Genomic DNA, 19,517 nt, shown 5'->3' with positions numbered 1-19,517 from the left:
CACATATACTTTGTATATTCCATTATACCGTTCCGTTATAACCCTGTCTATAACAGAATTTAAGAATGGAATGCAAAACTGAACCCTTTAGAGGCATTCCGTTTTGATCCGTCCTAATAGAGTTCTATAGGCACAAATCATGGTTCTGTTTTGTTCCGTTATGCAGTAGACAGGATATCACAGCCCTTCCTAGATAACCTCATCCCTCACAAGACATAACATCCTTCCCAAAATAATCCCACTGCATCACTCTGACATCACACTCTCCCCCAGATAAGCACACCCCTCACTCAGACATCACACCCTTCCCCAGATAATCCCATCTCCTCTGACATCACAGCCTTCCCCAGATAGCCCTACACCCATGCTGTGATGTCACAGCTCCCTCCAGATACCCCAGCCCCTGGCTCTAATCTGTGTCTGCCCTCTACACTTTTCCTTTTGTATATTATCTTAGGCAATACCTAAAACCTATCATTTGCTTGCTAACAATAATTAGCTGGTTATATTCAATCTCACTGTAGGCTGTAAAGCGAGATGCCTTTGGGCCGCTGGGTCTCTCCACCTGCAGGTGCTGAGTAGTGGCGGCGGCGGTCAACATATGGCACTGCGCCAAATTAGAGTAGGACCTCAACCATAAAAGGCCATCTTGATGTGGTAAGTGGACCTACGCATTTTGATCAAAAGTATACTAAGTGCCTCAATGGAAAAGTTTACAAATTATGCTGAAAAGCGATAGATCAATGGCATGGCATGTGGATATGTGATCAATGTCTTTTTTCAGATTGATATCCTAATAAATATTAATTCTCCATTTATCTCATCCTACGAAAGATGGATTCCAACCAATATGTCTGGGATTTCAAGGCAAAAGGTAAAAAGGGTAGCAGGGAAAAAGATTAAAATAAATAAAAAAAATGATTACCTTTGGAAGGCATGTAAAGAGCTCCCCTGCCTTGAGAATGCTCACTAAAATGATGACCGCAGATATGGATCCAGCAATCTGGCAAATAGAGGAAGAAAATGGTAATTTATGGAAAAGGTGAAACTCCGTCCTGATTGCTCAGGGTCCGGGACTTTTTACAATGTATCCCATTTCCCTCCTGTAACAAGCTCAGCAATTGTGCGCGCTGGATACGGTCGGGACAGGTTTTCGGCTTAGCAATGCGTTTATTGACGGCAAGCAGAGATCTTGTAATTGGTTAGAAATTGAAACACAGAGTACATTAGAAAGCTGTAAAACGTTGTAATTATAAACACACATCAAGCGGGGGAACACAGCCCCCATTCTCATGATCAGTCCATTATCTCCTATCATTACCTGTGTGTTCCCTCCTGTACTTTCCTGTACAAGGCTCCTGGACATTGATGAGGTGACAGCAAAGCAATGGAAGAAGCTGCCAGTGAGATTACTTAATCCAAGTGCAATCAGCTCCTTAGAGGGAGAATTAACATATACAATGGTATTACAATTAGATCATGAATACTGGCAGCTGATAATTTGTATATGTACATTGTATTGTATATAGCTCCATTCTTGTCCCACTACAGTTGTGTCTAGTATTGTGATTATACCCCATCCCATTAAATACAGACCTACAATACAGACATAGCTCACTGACAACAGTGTCGCTGTGTTTGGGAAATACATAAATACAGAAAAGCGCTCCATTCTTTTTTCTAATCTCGTGTAAGGTACAAAGCTAAAAATGCAAAAAGAATAAAATAAAAAAACAAACAAAAGTGTTAAAACTTGCCTGGTTACTGTCTACCTTATAACCGTGCTTCATTGCAAACATTTTAGCCAGCGATATAGTGATAGTATATCCAACCACAGCAATGGCAAAGGCATTCCCAGCAACATTGGCAAAAAACTCATAATTGGGTACTGTTGGTGCTACCAGCCTGTAACAGAGAAACATGTATGCTACCAATAATAACTACTATACTACTGCCCCTTATGTACAAATATTTAACTACTATAATACTGCTTCTGTGTACAGGAATATAACTACTATAATACTGCCACCTATGTACAAGAATATAACTACTATAATACTGCCTCCTATGTACAAGAATATAACTACTATAATACTGCCTCCTATGTACAGGAATATAACTACTATAATACTGCTCCTATGTACAAGAATATAACTACTATAATACTGTTCCTATGTACAAGAATATAACTACTATAATACTGCTCCTATGTGCAAGAATAAAACTACTATAATACTGCTCCTATGTACAAGAATATAACTACTATAATACTGCTCCTATGTACAAGAATATAACTACTATAATTCTGCCTCCTATGTACAAGAATATAACTACTATAATACTGCTCCTATGTACAAGAATATAACTACTATAATACTGCTCCTATGTATAGGAATATAACTACTATAATACTGCCACCTATGTACAAGAATATAACTACTATAATACTGCCTCCTATGTACAAGAATATAACTACTATAATACTGCTCCTATGTACAAGAATATAACTACTATAATACTGCTCCTATGTACAAGAATATAACTACTATAATACTGCTCCTATGTATAAGAATATAACTACTATAATACTGCCTCCTATGTACAAGAATATAACTACTATAATACTGCCTCCTATGTACAAGAATATAACTACTATAATACTGCTCCTATGTACAGGAATATAACTACTATAATACTGCTCCTATGTACAAGAATATAACTACTATAATACTGCCTCCTATGTACAAGAATATAACTACTATAATACTGCCTCCTATGTACAAGAATATAACTACTATAATACTGCCTCCTATGTACAAGAATATAACTACTATAATACTGCCTCCTATGTACAAGAATATAACTACTATAATACTGCTCCTATGTATAAGAATATAACTACTATAATACTGCCTCCTATGTACAAGAATATAACTACTATAATACTGCTCCTATGTACAAGAATATAACTACTATAATACTGCTCCTATGTACAAGAATATAACTACTATAATACTGCTCCTATGTACAAGAATATAACTACTATAATACCGCCTCCTATATACAAGGCTATAACTACTATAATACTGCCTCCTATGTACAAGGCTATAACTGCTATAATAGTGCCTCCTAAATATACATAAATAGGAAGCTGAGCAGGTAGGGAGTTCTCACCAGAAGATACATACCCAGTAGGAATATCCCCCACAATGCCTACACCATAATTTCCATGAAGATTCACTCCATATGATATTGCAGTAGAAATGATGAGCTAGTAGATGGAAGCAGATATTAGCAAGGGGGAGACATAATTGTTATATAACACAGTATATAGACATTATATGACGCTAATCTGAACAGAAGCAGAATGACATTATGATACGCTGATGTCAGAGAGTCACTGTCCTCAATGCTAAGCAGTAGCTGCAAAGGTTCCCTATAAAAATGTTTACTTTTGAGTCTGTGATTCTGTAACATTAGTATATTAAGAACTGCATAAGGTGTGAGTTTTTTCACAGAGTGCCACCCTAAAAAAGAAGCCTTGAACTGGGAATTGAACCCAGCGATCTACAAGGACTTGATGATTTGGGGGAACTACTGGATGAAAACGAACGTCCGAAAGGACAGGGTCCCTTTACCACTCTTAGAAATAAGAGCACTAAAATGCCCCCAAAAACATTGGGCGAAGCCAATATTGACCTTTTTCTGACATCCGTAACTAGGGATCTTAAAAACATTGTACCGACACTGGGGTATAAAAACTACAGAGATGGAGGTGTAACGACATCTAAACATGAACAAAGACCCGGTAATCAAACCCTCGGATAAGGGGGGTAATGTGGTTGTTATGTCTGTTCAACAATATCGAAATATGTGTCTGTCACTTCTATCTGACAAATAAAAGTTATGAACTATTGAAGTCTGACCCCAGTATTCCGTATTCACAAAAGCCATACCAGATGCTGCGGGAGGCTCTTAATTGACCGGAAAGAATTTGAGTATCTTGGACCATCCAATCCTAGGGTGGTTACGTTTTACGGTCTTCCAAAAATACACAAAGGTACTAGTCCCCTCAAGGGCCGACCTATTGTATCTGGGATAGGCAGGCACTTATATTGACTAAATACTTTGCCCATTTGTTACAGCCCTACCATAAAATCTACGGGACACAACAGATCTACTTAAACTCATCAATGGCATCACATTGGAACCAGACATCTGGCTAACATCCATTGATGTGGAGGCATTATACGCCTTAATCCCCCACAACAATGGTTTGACAGCGGCTAAGCACTTTTTAGATTCTAGGTCCAATGACTTGAAGGAACATAATCAATTTGACATTCAACTCTTGGACTTTGTACTTACCCACAATTATTTTGTGTTTAATGGCCAATTCTACCACCACCTCAGGGGCCCCGCGATGGGGATCCCATGTGCACCGAGCAAATCTGCTCCTGGGCTGGTGGGAGGATAGCATCGTTTTTTCTGAGACCATGACACGCTGGACCAGATTTATCACCTTCTGGTCCAGATTCATAGATGACATCCTGCTATTGTGGTCTGGGAGAGAGGATGACTTTAAACTCTTTATGAGTGAGCTCAATACAAATCATATAGGGCTATTTTTCACATATGAACTTCAGCGTGACCCAATAACCTTTTTGGACATACAGATTTAAAGGGGAGATAATAATGCCATTAAAACTGCACTGCTTCGTAAAAAAAACATCAACCAACAGCCTGCTAAGGTGGGACAGTTTCCACCCGAGATCACTGAGAAAGGGCATCCCTAAGGGAAGATTCCTGAGGGTACGTGACCACAGGGATTTCACCAGGCAGGCCTCACAATTATTTCACCGTTTCAAACAGAGGGGATACCCTGACTCTTGTCTCTATGAGGCTTGGAGTAAGGGTCCATTCACACATCCGTAGAATGGGTCCGCATCCATTCCGCAAATTGCAGAACGGGTGCGGGCCCATTCATTCTCTATGGGGCAGGAATGGATGCGGACAGCACACAGTGCGCGCTCCCAATCTTCCGGTCCATGGCTCCGGAAAAAAATAGAACATGTCCTATTCTTGTCCGCAATTGCGGACAAGAAAAGGCAGTTCTATGGGGGTGCCGGATCCGGAATACACTACGGACGTGTGAATGGACCCTTATGCTGAGTCCGTGGACAGGTCCACACTATTTCAATCTGAGGGGAGAAAGTGTTCACCAGAAATAATCAGAATTATCGGCACATACGATACCTCATCCCAACAAGTTTGGGAAATCTTGGGACGATACTGGTCTCTTCTTAAAACAGATCCCGATCTGACAAACCTACTCCCAGACTACCCAGCAATAACGATTAGGCAGGGTCGCAGCATAGGGGACACATTAGTGAACAACCCTAACCCCAACCAGAAATACATGCAATTTTAATTACATGCAATTATAAAAGTATTCAGATCCAGGTGCTGGTTTGAAAACTGTAGAATATTTTTCGTGGGACTACCCCTTTAAGGCTGCATGCACACAACCGTTGTTTTGGTCCGCATCAAAGCCGCAGTACTTGCGGCTCGGACGTGGACCCATTCACTTCAATGGGGCCGCAAAAGATGCGGACAGCACTCTGTGTGCTGTCCGCATCCGTTGCTCTGTTCCGTGGTCCGCAAAAAAAATATAACCTGTCCTATTCTTTTCCGTTTTGCGGACAAGAATAGGCAGTTATATCAATGGCTGTCCGTGCCGTTCCCCAAATTGCGGAACGCACACGGGCGCCATCTGTGTTTTGCGGACCGCAAAACACACAACGGTAGTGTGCAGGTAGCCTAAGTCTCAGTTTGATTACACTGAGAAGGTTGGGAGTGGTGTGTTGGCTTTACTTAAGGATAATTGCAAGGCACTTTAACAACATGTCAGGTGTTTGTGTTTCTGGCCTCTGGATGATAAATGACATCATTTCATATAATGTTATACTTTATGATGTTATGTTTCTATGATTTTCTATGTTATACCAAAAAGCAAAAAAATAAAAAATAATCTGATCGGTAAGGTTCCAACACCCGGTACCCCCGCCAATCAGCTGTTTAAAAAGAAGGAGTGCTGCTTCCTCCTCATTACACTTCCCATCATCTTGGAAGTGGTGGCGGTGCAGTGTAATTCAGCGCACCAGCGCTCCAGAGGAGACAATGTATAGCGTAATAAACAGGAAGCAGCGCTCACATGGAGTGCCACCTCCTCTTCAAACAGCTGATCAGCAGGGGTGCCGGGTGTTGGGGCCCCGCCGATCAGATATTCATGACCTATCCTGACGATAGGTCATCAATATATATGGCCTGCATAACCCTTTTTTACTTTTTTTACTTGCAATATTACTCCTAACCACATGGCGTGCTTCTGAGGAACCCAAAAAGACCTTAAAGGGAACCTGTCACCGGGATTTTGTGTATAGAGCTGAAGACATGGGTTGCTAGATGGCCGCTAGCACATCCGCAATATCCAGTCCCCATAGCTCTGTGTGCTTTTATTATGTAAAAAAAAGATTTGATACATATGCAAATTAACCTGAGATGAGTCCTGTACGTGAGATGAGTCAGGGAAAGGACTGATCTCAGGTTAATTTGCATATGTATCAAATTGTTTTTTTTACACAATAAAAGCACACAGAGCTATGGGGACTGGGTATTGCAGATGTGCTAGCGGCCATCTAGCAACCCATGTCCTCAGCTCTATACACAAAATCCCGGTGACAGGTTCCCTTTAAGGAACACACAAAATACTCTAACGCTCCATCCAGTGGTGAAATAATGAGTGCACTCCTTTATATGATCCTTTCTGTAAAGGCACCCGGTACCGGCTATTAAACAGGTAAGTGATTTCTAGAGAGAAGTATGTACTTACCACCACCAATTCTATAGGGATGGGCATGAATAATTTGGAACGGAACCTCTGGTTGACTTCTTTGACTGCAAAGAGGAAAACCAGGGCAATGAGGCTCACAACAAGCGTGCCAATGTTCGTCTTGTGGATTCTGCGGAACAAACTGACTAAAGACTGAAAAGAAAGAGAAAGAAAACCTAATAAAAATACATTACTTATCCTTAAAGGGGTAGGTAATTTTTTCAAGGGTCAGAAGGCGTAAAAGAAGTGACACTCCCCTCATCGATCCCCACTCTGCTCCCATTTCAGTGGATCCCTGGTCCCTGCTGGTTAATACTTCCTGGTCTTCTGATACACAGGAAATGACTGCTCAGCCAATCACTGGCTACAGGGAATACCCACATTAGCCAATGATTGGCTGAGTGGGTATTTCCTGTGTGTCATCAGGGACCAGGAGGCAGAGACCCGGGAAGCACCAGAATGGGAATGGATCCTTGAGGTATGATTTCATTTGTTAATTATTTCACTCTGATGCTTAAAAAAAAGTACCAGCTGGACAACCCCTTTAATAACTTATCATGGCTGAAGAAGGGGCGTAGCTTCAGTATTACCAGGGCGGCTTTATAGGCGGGCATAGGGCTGCAATACGGATCAAGTGGGTGGGATTGAGGCATACCAAAATTATGCACAGGACCTCCACCTTGATCTGGTCCTATGCATTACAGACATAACACCATAGTTGACAATAGTCTAGAATTTTCAAGGATTGTCCCAGATTTTCAAAGACAATAACCACAATTTTTGGCTTGTCCTGGGCCAAAATGGGTGGGGTTTATGTAAACTCCACCCAGAAGTGGGTGTTCAAGGGTGGCTTTGATACATGCTTCACTGCCCTGAATTTATCAACATAAATTTTAGCAAGTATGTAACACCTGGACCCCTTCCAGCGTCAAGCTTGGGTAACTTGGGACCACCGGAGGAAATCATTATCGGGGCCCAATCCCTACATCATCAATACAGTCTAAGCCTACTTTCACACTAGTATTATTGCTGGATCAGGTAGGGTTCAGCAAAAACGCTTCCGTTACTGATAATACAACCATCTGCATCCGTTATGAATGGATCCGGTTGTATTATCTTTAACCACTTCACTTTCGGGCCATTTCCCCCTTCCTGACAATTTTGCAAATCTGACATGTGTCACGTTATGTGGTAATAACTTTGGAACGCTTTTACTTATCCAAGCCATTCTGAGATTGTTTTCTCGTGACACATTGTACTTCATGACAGTGGAAAATTTGAGTCGATATATTTCACCTTTATTTCTAACATAATCCCAAATGTACCAAAAATTTAGAAAAAAATTTGCAATTTTCTAAATTTCAATTTCTCTTCTTTTAAAACACAAAGTGATACCTCATAAAATATTTATTACTTAACATTCCTGATATGTCTACTTTATGTTGGCATGAATTTTGGAAATGTCATTCCATTTTTTTAGGACGTTAGAAGGCTTAGAATTGTAGAAGTTCAGGTCTGAAGTCACTTTGTGGGGCTTACATAGTGGAAACCCCCCATAAATGACCCCATTGTAGAAACTACACCCATCAAGTTACTCAAAACTGATTTTACAAACTTTGTTAACCCTTTAGGTGTTCCACAAGAATTAAAGGAAAATGGAGATGACATTTCTAAATTTCACTTTTTGGGCAGATTTTCCATTTTAATCCATTTTTTTCTTTAACACATCAAGGGTTAACAGCCAAACAAAACTCAATATTTATTACCCTGATTCTGTGGTTTACAGAAGCACCCCACATGTGGTCGTAAACTGTTGTAAGGGCACACGGCGGGGCGCAGAAGAAAAGGAGCGCCATATGTTTTTTAAAGGCAGATTTATCTGAACTGGTTTTTAAATGCCATGTCCCATTTGAAGCCACCCTGATGCACCCTTACAGTAAAAACTCCCAAAAAGTGACCCCATTTTGGAAACTTGGAATTTTTAATTGCTCTATATTAATCTGACACGGTAGATCATGTGCTATTTTTATAGAGCAGGTAGTTACGGACGCAATAATATCAAATATGTCTACTTTGTTTGTTTCAGTTTCACATAATAAAGCATTTTTGACAAAAATTAGGTTTTTGTGTCTCCATTTTCTGAACACCATATATATATATTTTTTCTGCCGATCGTCTGGTGCAGGGGCAAATTTTTTGCAGGAAGAGTTGACGGTTTTATTGATATGATTTGCGGGTACATATGATTTTTTGATCATTTATTATTTCACGTTATGGGGCAAGGTGACACAGTTTTTATTTATTTATTTTTACAGCGTTCACCTGAGGGGTTAGAACATGTGACATTTTTATAGAGCAGATTGTTACGGATGTGGCAATACGTAATATGTATACTTTTCTTATTTATTTAAGTTTTACACAATAATAGCATTTTTGAAACAAAAACAATGATGTTTTAGTGTCTCCATAGTCTGACCGATTGTCTTAGTTAGGATCACATTTTTTGAAGGATTTGATTGCTACTATTTTGGGGGGCATACGCCTTTTTAATCGCTTGGTGTTGCACTTTATGTGATGTTAGGTGACAAAAAATGATATTTTTTTGCACAGTTTTTATTTTTTATTTTTTTATGGTGTTCACCTGAGGGGTTAGGTCATGTGATATTTCTATACAACTGGTTTTTATGGATGCGGCGATACCTAATATGTATACTTTTTTTTTTTATTTCACTTTAACACAATAATAGCAGTTTTGAAGAAAAAAAAACATATTTTTGTATCTCCATTTTCTGAGAGTCATAGCTTTTTTATTTTTTGACCGATTGTCTTAGTTAGGAACAAATTTTTTGAAGGATGAGGCGATTGTCTTAGGTAAGGTCTCATTTTTTGCGCAATGAGGTGACTGTTTGATTGGTACTATTTTGGGGGGCATACGCCTTTTTGATCACTTGGTGTTGCAATTTTTGTGATGTAAGGTGACAAAAATATGGCTTTTTTGGCACATTTTATTTATTTTTTGTCTGGTTGTTACGGACGCAGCGATAACTAATATGTATACTTTTTTTTTAATTTCACTTTAACACAATAATAGCATTTTTGAAACCAAAAAAATTTGTTTTAAAGGGCTTCTACCACCAGAAATATTGTTATGTAGCTGACTGACAGCGATGCGCTAATGTCAGCACTACATAACAGTATGTTTTTTACCTTTCTCCCTGCAGCCGTTTTTGTAAAAAATTCACTTTTAGTATATGCTAATGAGCCTCTAGGTGCTATGTGGTGTAAAATCAGCACCTAGAGGCTCCGTCTACTCACCCTTTATCCCGCCCAGGTCCCCTGTTCTGCCCGCCCAGCTCCTCTTGATTGATGCCACGGTTCCCCGCATTGTTGATGAAATCCTGCGCCTGCGCCGTTCACTTCTGTCTTCGGCGCAGGCGCAAGCCGGCATCAGGAGAGCGGCCTTCACTCACTGCGCCTGCGCCAAAGACAGAAGTGAACGGCGCAGGCGCGGGATTTCGTCAGCGATGCTGTGAACCGTGGCATCAATCAAGAGGAGCGGGGCGGGCAGAACAGGGGACCTGGGCGAGATAAAGCGTGAGTAGACGGAGCCTCTAGGTGCTTTTCTTTTTTTTTTACGCCCACATAGCACCTAGAGGCTCATTAGCATATAATAAAAGTGCTTTTTTTACAAAAACGGCTGCAGGGACAAATGTTAGAAACAATGACTGCTCTGTTTTGTACCATGACCCCACTTATTAATATTAGTTGCGCGTCACTGGAGATATACGCAATGCTATCTTTGAACGTGCGGCGGCATCATGGCCAAAATTGCCGTGTAGCCCCCGCCAAAAAGCAATGCAACTTATATGCCGTTTAGTTCAGTGATATCCCCTGCCAGCAATGGCTGCCGTTAAAGGTTGTCTATGGAGGAGATCACGGGCAGAATACATTATACATTAGAGGGAGACTGTGAGGATTATATGGCTGTCCTTTATAAAAGCTAAAGAAAGGTGGCCTTTGTTCCCGTAGCAACCAATCACCTTTCTTAAACTGCTGTGGAAAAATGAAAGCTGCACTATAACTGGTTTACCAAGGGCCTATCAGAAAACGGAATAGGTTAGCCATAGCAACCAATCACAGTACAGCTCTCATTTTTCCACAGTGAATGCTGAGCTCTGATTGGTTATCATGGGCAACAAGAACAGTTTCTCCAATAGCAACCAATCACAGCGCAGCTTTCATATTTCCTCAGCCATTTAAAAAATGAAATCTGAGCTTTAATTGGTTACTATGGGCAACAAGGCCAGTTTGATAAATGAGGCCTAATGCTTCTAGTTTCGTATATTAGAAAGGATTGGCTTTTAACTGCAGCCTAGGACTGTGAGAGCACAGCTGCTTGCTGTCAGTGAATGCAGACATCTTGGTTTCAGGCAAACCCTGGCACTGGGCCGTCCTGATCCAGTCAACATACTCACATAAATCAACGACAGAGGTTGTGACCGTTCACTCAGAGGGAGGCCAAATATATGCTTCAGCTGGGACACGGTCACGTGAATGGTAGCTGCGGTGGTGTAACCCCGGACCAGTGGCTCTGAGAGGTAAGTGACCACAAATCCAAACTGCACAAGGCCCAGGATAAGCTGCAAAACAAATATGATGGCTAAATATGTTTAGTTCAGAATTGCCTAGCAACCACATTACTTTTTGCCTGAGTGACTACCATTTAGATGCCTGTAAGTGGTCATTGGAAGTGCTACGTGCTGAGTATCTGCTGCACAATCTGATATAGGGCATTACCACCAAGGCTACTGGAAGCATTAAAATGAATGAAAAGAAGGAATAGAAGGGGGCGTGCAGGAGCGAGAAAATAGATGAATTATATGCCAATGTGGGCACGGGCTCCATAACTGTTATATAGACTGCTTCTGCCTCTATGAGTGATAGTAGCCATGATATATATCGTATATGTAATATATGTATATTATAATCTATAATGCTATACCGCAATCTTAGCAATGACGTATGAAATGGAGACACTTACCTGGAATAGCCCCACCAGTAGAGTGATTGCAGCCACCACCTCCGCTCGGGCTTTGTCTCTCGCTACAGTATCAATGACAGTTTCATTTCCAGGCAACATAAAGTTGTCATTGGGCACCAGAGACTCAGTGATGCTGCCGATCATGATGGAGACCACAGCAAAACTACCTGAAAGAAAAGCAGGATATATCCTGTATTATAATCCAGAGCTGCGATCACTATTCTGCTGGTGGAGTCACTGTGTACATACATTACATTACTTATCCTGTCCTGATCCTGAGTTACATCCTGTATTATACTCCAGAGCTGCACTCACTATTCTGCTGGTGCAGTCACTGTGTACATACATTACTTATCCTGTCCTGATCCTGAGTTACATCCTGTATTATACTCCAGAGCTGCACTCACTATTCTGCTGGTGCAGTCACTGTGTACATACATTACATTACTTATTCTGTACTGATCCTAAGTTACATCCTGTATTACACTCCAGAGCTGCACTCACTATTCTGCTGGTGGAGTCACTGTGTACATACATTACACTACTTATCCTGTACTGATCTTGAGTTACATCCTGTCTTATACTCCAGAGCTGCATTCACTGTTCTGCAGGCTGAAATCTCCTAACAGTGCCTGCTTGTTCAGTGTCTGCACACAGTGGATGACTTCTTGGAAGTGTCTTCTTTACACAACACCCTGTGCAGAAGCTCAGCTGAACTACACCTGAACTACAGTTGGTAGTAAACTAGCTTGTGGTTGATTCCGAGTTCTCTGTACCATTGATTTTATTTCCAGTACACGATAACTCACCCACTGACACGTGCCTGGATGTGCCGAAAAATGAGTAAACAAACACTGGGAAAAAGGAGGAATACAATCCAAAAACAGGCGGCACTCCGGCAAGAAGAGCATACGCCAAACCTGTGGAAGAGAACGGATACAGCTTGTTCAGGATGGAACCCAAACCGTGAGTTTATAATAAACAGTCCGTGTGTATAATATCCCTACATAGCTCATATAACCCTCTCTGCATTCTCCATGATGGCTGGGATGAGGCGGAGGAGATGCTGCCCCGACTCCTGGCCTGGCAGGACCACCCAATGAACTGTTTTAAGGTTTGTGACTTGCTGATGATGTGCCATTTAGGTTATGCATGCTTAAGTTCCGCCTGTGTCCTTCCTTCCACCATCTTTGAGTAGGTAGCCACACATACCACTCATACCACTCACAGGCCTAAAATATACTTCGTAAGGACTGACCCCCAGTCCATATAAGCAAAATAAGAGGGTGCCTAGGACATTCTATTGGATTGGGGCCTTAGATCATTGTGAAAGCCCACCCTTCACCTCAATGGACCAAGTGCAAGAGTTAGTACCTGGGTCCACAAGAGAGTCCATTGATCCTCTGAGGGGTAGTCCAGCCTTGCTAGTACAGACCCATTTTTATTCCCTTTTGCGGCAAAACAGCCTTACCTTGTGGAAGCTGAAGGATCCCCACGCTGATCCCTGACACAATATCCCCCAGTAACCATTCCTTGACTGGATAGTGAGGCAGCCAGTGGAGAATCGGGATGAACTGGAACAACAAGGCCTTCAGCTCGGATCGAGAACATCTATATAGTATGAAATGGCGTGTAAATTTTGGTAATGGAGGTGTAGCTTTTTTGGGCTCAGATATAAAATCTCTTCAAAGTGGCCTAAACCATCACAGAAGCATTCCCACAAAAATTCTTATTCTCTGACCTGTTAGAAAGGTAGATGATGTAAACTGCAGTGAAGGTAATCTTCTTCTGAGTTATAACTAGGGATGAGCGAATTTCATATTTTGAAATTCGTTTTCGCTTCGTGTTGTGGTATTTACTGAATTGCATTATGGATTCCGTTACCACGGACCATAATGCAATTCCATAATGGAATGCCTTTAGAGGCATTCCGTTATTCATTCCGTCATAATAGAAGTCTATGAGTCCTCTCCTGCATAACGTTAAAGGGACGGATCCGTTATGCAGCCCATAGACTTCTATTATGACGGAATGAATAACGGAATGCCTCTAAAGGCATTCCATTATGGAATTGCGTTATGGTCCGTGATAACGGAATCCATAACGCAATTCAGTAAATTACACAACACAAAGCGAAAACGAATTTCAATATATGAAATGCGCTCATCCCTAGTTACAACCTCCCTTCTGATCCTCAGTTGTGTCAATAACACAGCATCTTATTTGTGGACAGGAAGCCAGTTTCTCTATGTATTCCTATGGGAGCCTCAATGTCAGTCTCATTGGAATTAATAGAGAAGTAACTGACTTCCTGTCCTGTGTCAGTTGGAAATCGGAGTGCTGGTCACATGACATAGCTGAGGATCAGAAGGAAGGCTATAACTCACAAATGCTGTCACTGGTAAGAAGATTACCTTCACTACAGTTTACATCATGTACCTTTTTTAACAGGTCAGAGAATAAAACATTTTGTGGGATTGCTACCTTAATATCTATAGTCTTATGAAGTCTTATAGAGACTTTGGGCCCCTGAAGCATCATACGTTTGTGTGTTCATATGCTATGAGTGTTAGTCATTCAATGGCATAAACCATAGAGGTAGCCCCTATGGTAGCTATGTAGCCTGGTTATCTTCATAATGGGCCACAGGAACCTGCTCATGACTCCTACTATCTATAGAGGTTAGCAAACAATGGAGGAGGTTAGACCCCCCCCCCCCCCCCCACACACACACATATATAATGGACCCTACAGTCCCAGGCTGCATTTATGGTGGTGCACCTATTCTGAGTTTTGATGTTTTTTTTTTTCTATACAACTCATGGAAGGTTCCCAATCCTATCTGATCAGAGCCATCAGGTGAGAACTCTACCTTTAAAAGCAGATCATGGTCAAACCACAATAAAGGTCAACCCTTTGAAAGTAATAGTTGACTCCTCACTTACCTGACTTTACGTTTGCCTGCACCAACAATCGACCGTATGGTATTTGTGGATCTAGGCAATGATACCCCAAGTTCTTGCTCGTAAAACACAGGGCGTTCAACGCAATATCTCACATCCCGATACGTCAGCTCCTTGTTCTCCATGACCAAGAGTTAAGTGATTCTACTGGATTAATCCTGACATGAATGGACAGAGTTTCCCACTCTACATGTACTGGAGAGGAACCTGCTAAGACATACAGAAGAGTCTTAAGCTTCCTTCTAGTAAACACTGACATTTGTTCTCTTGGAGACATGCACAATACTGTGTTGCAGATCATTCCACAATATCACACGCTTTTATATGATACTGTATCCATTTTTGGTTTTTATGGAACTGTACTTTAACGCAATGGTTGTCCGGGGACAGTTTGATATCGGCTAGACGTCTTTCTGTCTTCACACCTCAGTAAATGAAAGAAGTGGAAAAATACAGAAGAGTGGCGTTTCCATACTTACATGGCCTATTCCTTGACCTTATCGTTATTATATCAGGCTGTTAATGACTTGCCTAAAGGACAACTCCAAGAGACATATAGGATCAAATCCACCAGCCCCTACCCTAGCTCACATAATACGTGTTCTTCTCCCCTCCAAAACCACCACTGTGTTGCATCCTAGAAAAGAATAATGAATCTTCTGCCATCCTGATTGTACAATTATACCGAAAACCTGTTCTGCTCCACTAAAACAATGATAAATCTTAACCAAAGGAAAACTAGAACGCTTGCCTAGTCAAGGCCAAATCTAGCTGTTTGTGACCAGCTTTAGCCATCTTCACTGTCAAGAATTTGCGGTGCAGACATTCCTCTGCCATACAATGTCTAAATAATGCTGCCATATATCCAGAACAATGGTGCCCTTTTTCTCTTGCTCTAATCTGACCTTGAGGGTACACAGTGACTCTTTAGTTGTAGGCTTGTATTTTACTATTTTCAGTTTTGTATACTATTTTTTTTTTATGGAGCCCTAAGGCAGAAGTCTCCAATTAGGTATGACTCCAATGTCCATCCAAAGCTGTCTCATAGAGGGCTATTGTTTTTTTTTTTTTTTTAACTCATTTATTAACAAAATAGAAATAACATCGGCATCATACACTCCTGTTACAGGTTATAGTACAAAGAGAGATAGAGAGTCCATGTTATCAATTTCTCTATTCAACCATTGCACTGTTGAGAATTCCTTATAATATAATATATTATTATTATTATTATTACCATTTATTAAAGCGCCATTCATTCCATAGCGCTGTACATATGAGAAGCGGTGCACGTACATAATACAGACAATTGCACTAATCATAAACAAAACGAGTTACAAACTGGTACAGAAGGAGAGAGGGTCCTGCCCGTGAGGGCTTACAATCTACATAATATGCAATATATTCAGGTGGTGTCACGACCATGGTCATGGTCGTGACTCCTGGCACCACGTGCTGTCGCCTGCGGTTTGGTTTCGTTCTCAATCACAGGTGAGGGCTGCAGTATGTTGCCTCACGTGTGGTTGCCGCTGGCAACATTATAGTATTGGCAGTATAGCAGCCTGAGCTGTTGCTAGGCAGCTTGCTGTCAAGGGCAGGCGGTTCCACCTGACTATCTGTCTTTGTATGTGTGCACTTTCCCTGTTTGTGGTGCACGAGGTTTATGTATGTGTGCACTGTGACACCTCCCTTCTGTCCGCGGCAACGTGTGGTGTTGTGTGAATGTGGTGGCAGTGTCTCGGCCTGCTGGCTGTTCCCCAGGACATGGTTGCCACCCATGCTGTTGCCGGTGGTAACAGGTGTAGTGGAATGCTTGTTTGTGCTTTTCCCTTTAAGTGGCTTCACTACCCTGTCTGGCCTTGGAAGGGTTAATTCCCTTTCCAGTGTGTGTTTGTCTGGGTGTGGCCACTTGGGCTATTTAGCCTCTGCTGAGACCTGTAGCTGAGGAGTACTCCAGCCTTGCAGTAAGCTGGAGTCATCCTCCTGGTCTCTTATACCATCTGCCAGTGAGGGCCACCCTTGTGGTCATAAATATTATGTCACGATGTTACTTTGTGTGTGTGTGGTGTCTATTCTTACTGCAGCTATAGATCTGGGTTCCTGTGTGTTTTTGTGTGTGTGCTGTGTCCTTTCTATGTTTGGTGTGGACCTCAGCATTTGAGCACGGGATCCAGTCAGTGTGTCTGTGGCAGGTAGGGGTGGAAGTGGTTTTACTCACCTGCCATATCCATAGGCTGTTTATGTTTCCCCTTACTTGCAGTTTGGCCAGTTTAGACTCTTGTTCGTCCGTGTCAAGGAGGAACAGGTTGTCTTACCCAGCTCCTAGTTCAGGGATCCCTTGAGGGCTAGTAGGGACCCGAGGTTCCTTAGTGTGAGTCCTCCTACCTTCAGGGTTGGCTCATACAGCTAGGAGTCAGGGTCAGATTTAGGGATGCGTTAGGAGGTGACCTGCTCCCTAATTCTGTTGTCCTGGTCAAGCAGCCTCCCTATTCCTTAACATCGTACGGATGAGGGTTTCCCCCAATCTCATCCGTGACAGGTGGCCCCACTAAACCGACTGAGCCATGGATTCTCGAGCTGATGACAGGGCTTGTCGCAGTCTCGAGGTTGAGTACATAGTGTGAGATGACCCACACCATAGGCCCCAAACCTTATTAAATTTTTGAGGTTTATTGCGGTGTTTAAATACTGACGCTATATATGGTAGGATCTGGTTTATCTGCAATTTCCACATGGTCAAGTTCTGTGTATTGGGGCTGGACCATCTCAGAGCAGTACATTTACAAGCCATAAACAGTGACTCCCTTGAGAATGTTGTCATATAATGATCCCAGTTATCCTCGTTCAGTATTCCTAGAAGGCAGACCTCAGGGATGCAAGCTACCCGAACTGGCGGAAAATTGGAAAGAAAAGCAGTCACCTTCTTCCAGAAAGTGGCAATCAGGTTGCAGCTCCACCTTATGTGCCAGAAGTCCGCCTCCAGTTCCCCACACCGTGGACATGCCGTGGATGGTGCTCTGCCCATTCTATATAGCCTAGTTGGTGTGAGATATGTCTGATGAATGATGTAAAGCTGGATTATTTTTTTCTTAACTGCTGGTGATACTTGTGGTTCCAATAAAACCGTTATGGATTCTTCTGTGAGTGTGGGTATCAGTCTTTTCCATTAGTCTATTTACTGTGAGGGGATTGGCACTAACCTTCGTATGTACTAAGTGAGAGTAGATTGCTAAGACTAGTCCTCTGGGACCCAGGGTTTTGACGACTCCTATGAATGGGTACTTAGGGATCTTGCTGCTAATGTTTGGGAACTTACTCTGTATGGCAGATCTAAGTTGCAGATATGAGAAGAAGTGGGTACGGGGGATGTTATACTTTTGTGACAGTGCTGCAAACGTCATTAACACTCCCTGATCATAAATATCTCCAAGGGTTTTGGCTCCTGCCGATTGCCATCTGTCCGCCCCCCATAACCACCTGTATATGCGGCAATGATTGATTGTCCCTCCATAAATTGGGACAATTTGGGACAATGACTTAGCCGCTTTCCAGATCATTTGAGCCAATTTGTGCAATGGCAGCGGTGGCTTCTCAAATTTGGGGGACTCTTCCAAAATCAACCACAATGTGTAGCAGTTTAGGTAAAGTTTTAAAAAATACTCCGAGGTAGGCGGGTCTTCTGTTGCGTACCAGGTATTAATGAGCCGGAGCTGCCCTGCTAGATGATATATAAAATAGTCCGGTAGCGCCATACCTCCCTCTGTTTTTGGGTGTTTTAGTGTATCTAGGCTGAGCTTAGCACGGGATCAGCCCCAAATGAAAACCCTAGTCAGGGAATCCATTTCTTTGAAAATCTATTTGGGTATGTGTACTTCTGAGTGTTGAAAGACGTAAAGAGCCTTAGAGATTATGATCATTTTAATTAGGTTAATGCATCCTGCCACCGAGATAGGCAATGATTTCCAGCTTTGAAATTTGTTCCGTATCGTGATCAATTAAGGGGTAAATATTAAGTGACAGGGCCTGGGAATGTCGTTCAGTGATAGTTACTCCCAGGGCCGTCTTTAATATTGATTGGACCCTGGGCAAGAATTTACTTGGGCCCCCTGGATCCCGCCGTCCCACACCCTAGCATGCGATCACGCCCTCCACCACAACACACACAAAAAAAAAATCCACACACCTCGTAGAGTAGTAAACTTTAATAATGATGAGCGGCCACTAGAGGTGTTCCTTGGCAGTAATGTAAATACTGCCTTTTTTTCTGAAAAGGCAGTGTTTACATTAAGAAGCTTGCAGAGGCATGCTATAGACACCGGAACTACTACGTTTAGCTGTTGTGGTTCTGGTGACTATACAGGTGAAACTCGAAAAATTAGGATATCGTGCAAAAGTCCATTATTTCAGTAACGCAAATTAAAAGGAATTGTATTAATGCAGCTTAAAATTAGAATTTTGTGAAAAGGTTCAATATTCTAGGCTCAAAGTGTCACACTCTAGTCAGCTAATTAATCCATACCCCCTGAGCAAAGGGGACCTCAAAATTGTGACTTTGGGGTTCCATAAGCTGTAAGCCATAATCATCCAAATTATAACAAATAAAGGTTTGAAATATCTCGCT

The 19,517-nt window shown here is 41.9% G+C and overlaps 1 protein-coding gene across 1 annotated transcript in view; it reads right to left on the bottom strand.

The window, feature by feature from the left end:
* LOC120979725 (solute carrier family 26 member 6-like) overlaps nt 1-15,190 on the bottom strand; it is a 33,934-nt gene extending 18,744 nt beyond the window's left edge. Inside the window, exons 1-10 of the mRNA XM_040408666.1 lie at nt 14,879-15,190; nt 13,405-13,544; nt 12,743-12,853; nt 11,934-12,100; nt 11,368-11,532; nt 6,893-7,045; nt 3,189-3,271; nt 1,758-1,905; nt 1,322-1,435; nt 926-1,003 (exon numbers count right to left, since the gene is read on the bottom strand). Of these exons, the coding sequence (XP_040264600.1) occupies nt 926-1,003; nt 1,322-1,435; nt 1,758-1,905; nt 3,189-3,271; nt 6,893-7,045; nt 11,368-11,532; nt 11,934-12,100; nt 12,743-12,853; nt 13,405-13,544; nt 14,879-15,021 (1,302 nt within the window). The 5' untranslated portion in view covers nt 15,022-15,190. The remainder of the gene's footprint in view (nt 1-925; nt 1,004-1,321; nt 1,436-1,757; nt 1,906-3,188; nt 3,272-6,892; nt 7,046-11,367; nt 11,533-11,933; nt 12,101-12,742; nt 12,854-13,404; nt 13,545-14,878) is intronic.
* Nucleotides 15,191-19,517: the final 4,327 nt, after the last annotated feature.

This window comes from Bufo bufo, chromosome 9, assembly GCF_905171765.1.
Source record: "Bufo bufo chromosome 9, aBufBuf1.1, whole genome shotgun sequence".
NCBI lineage: Eukaryota > Metazoa > Chordata > Amphibia > Anura > Bufonidae > Bufo > Bufo bufo.
The sequence above is the reverse complement of the archived record's forward strand: the minus strand, read 5'-3'. Positions and strand labels throughout refer to the sequence as shown.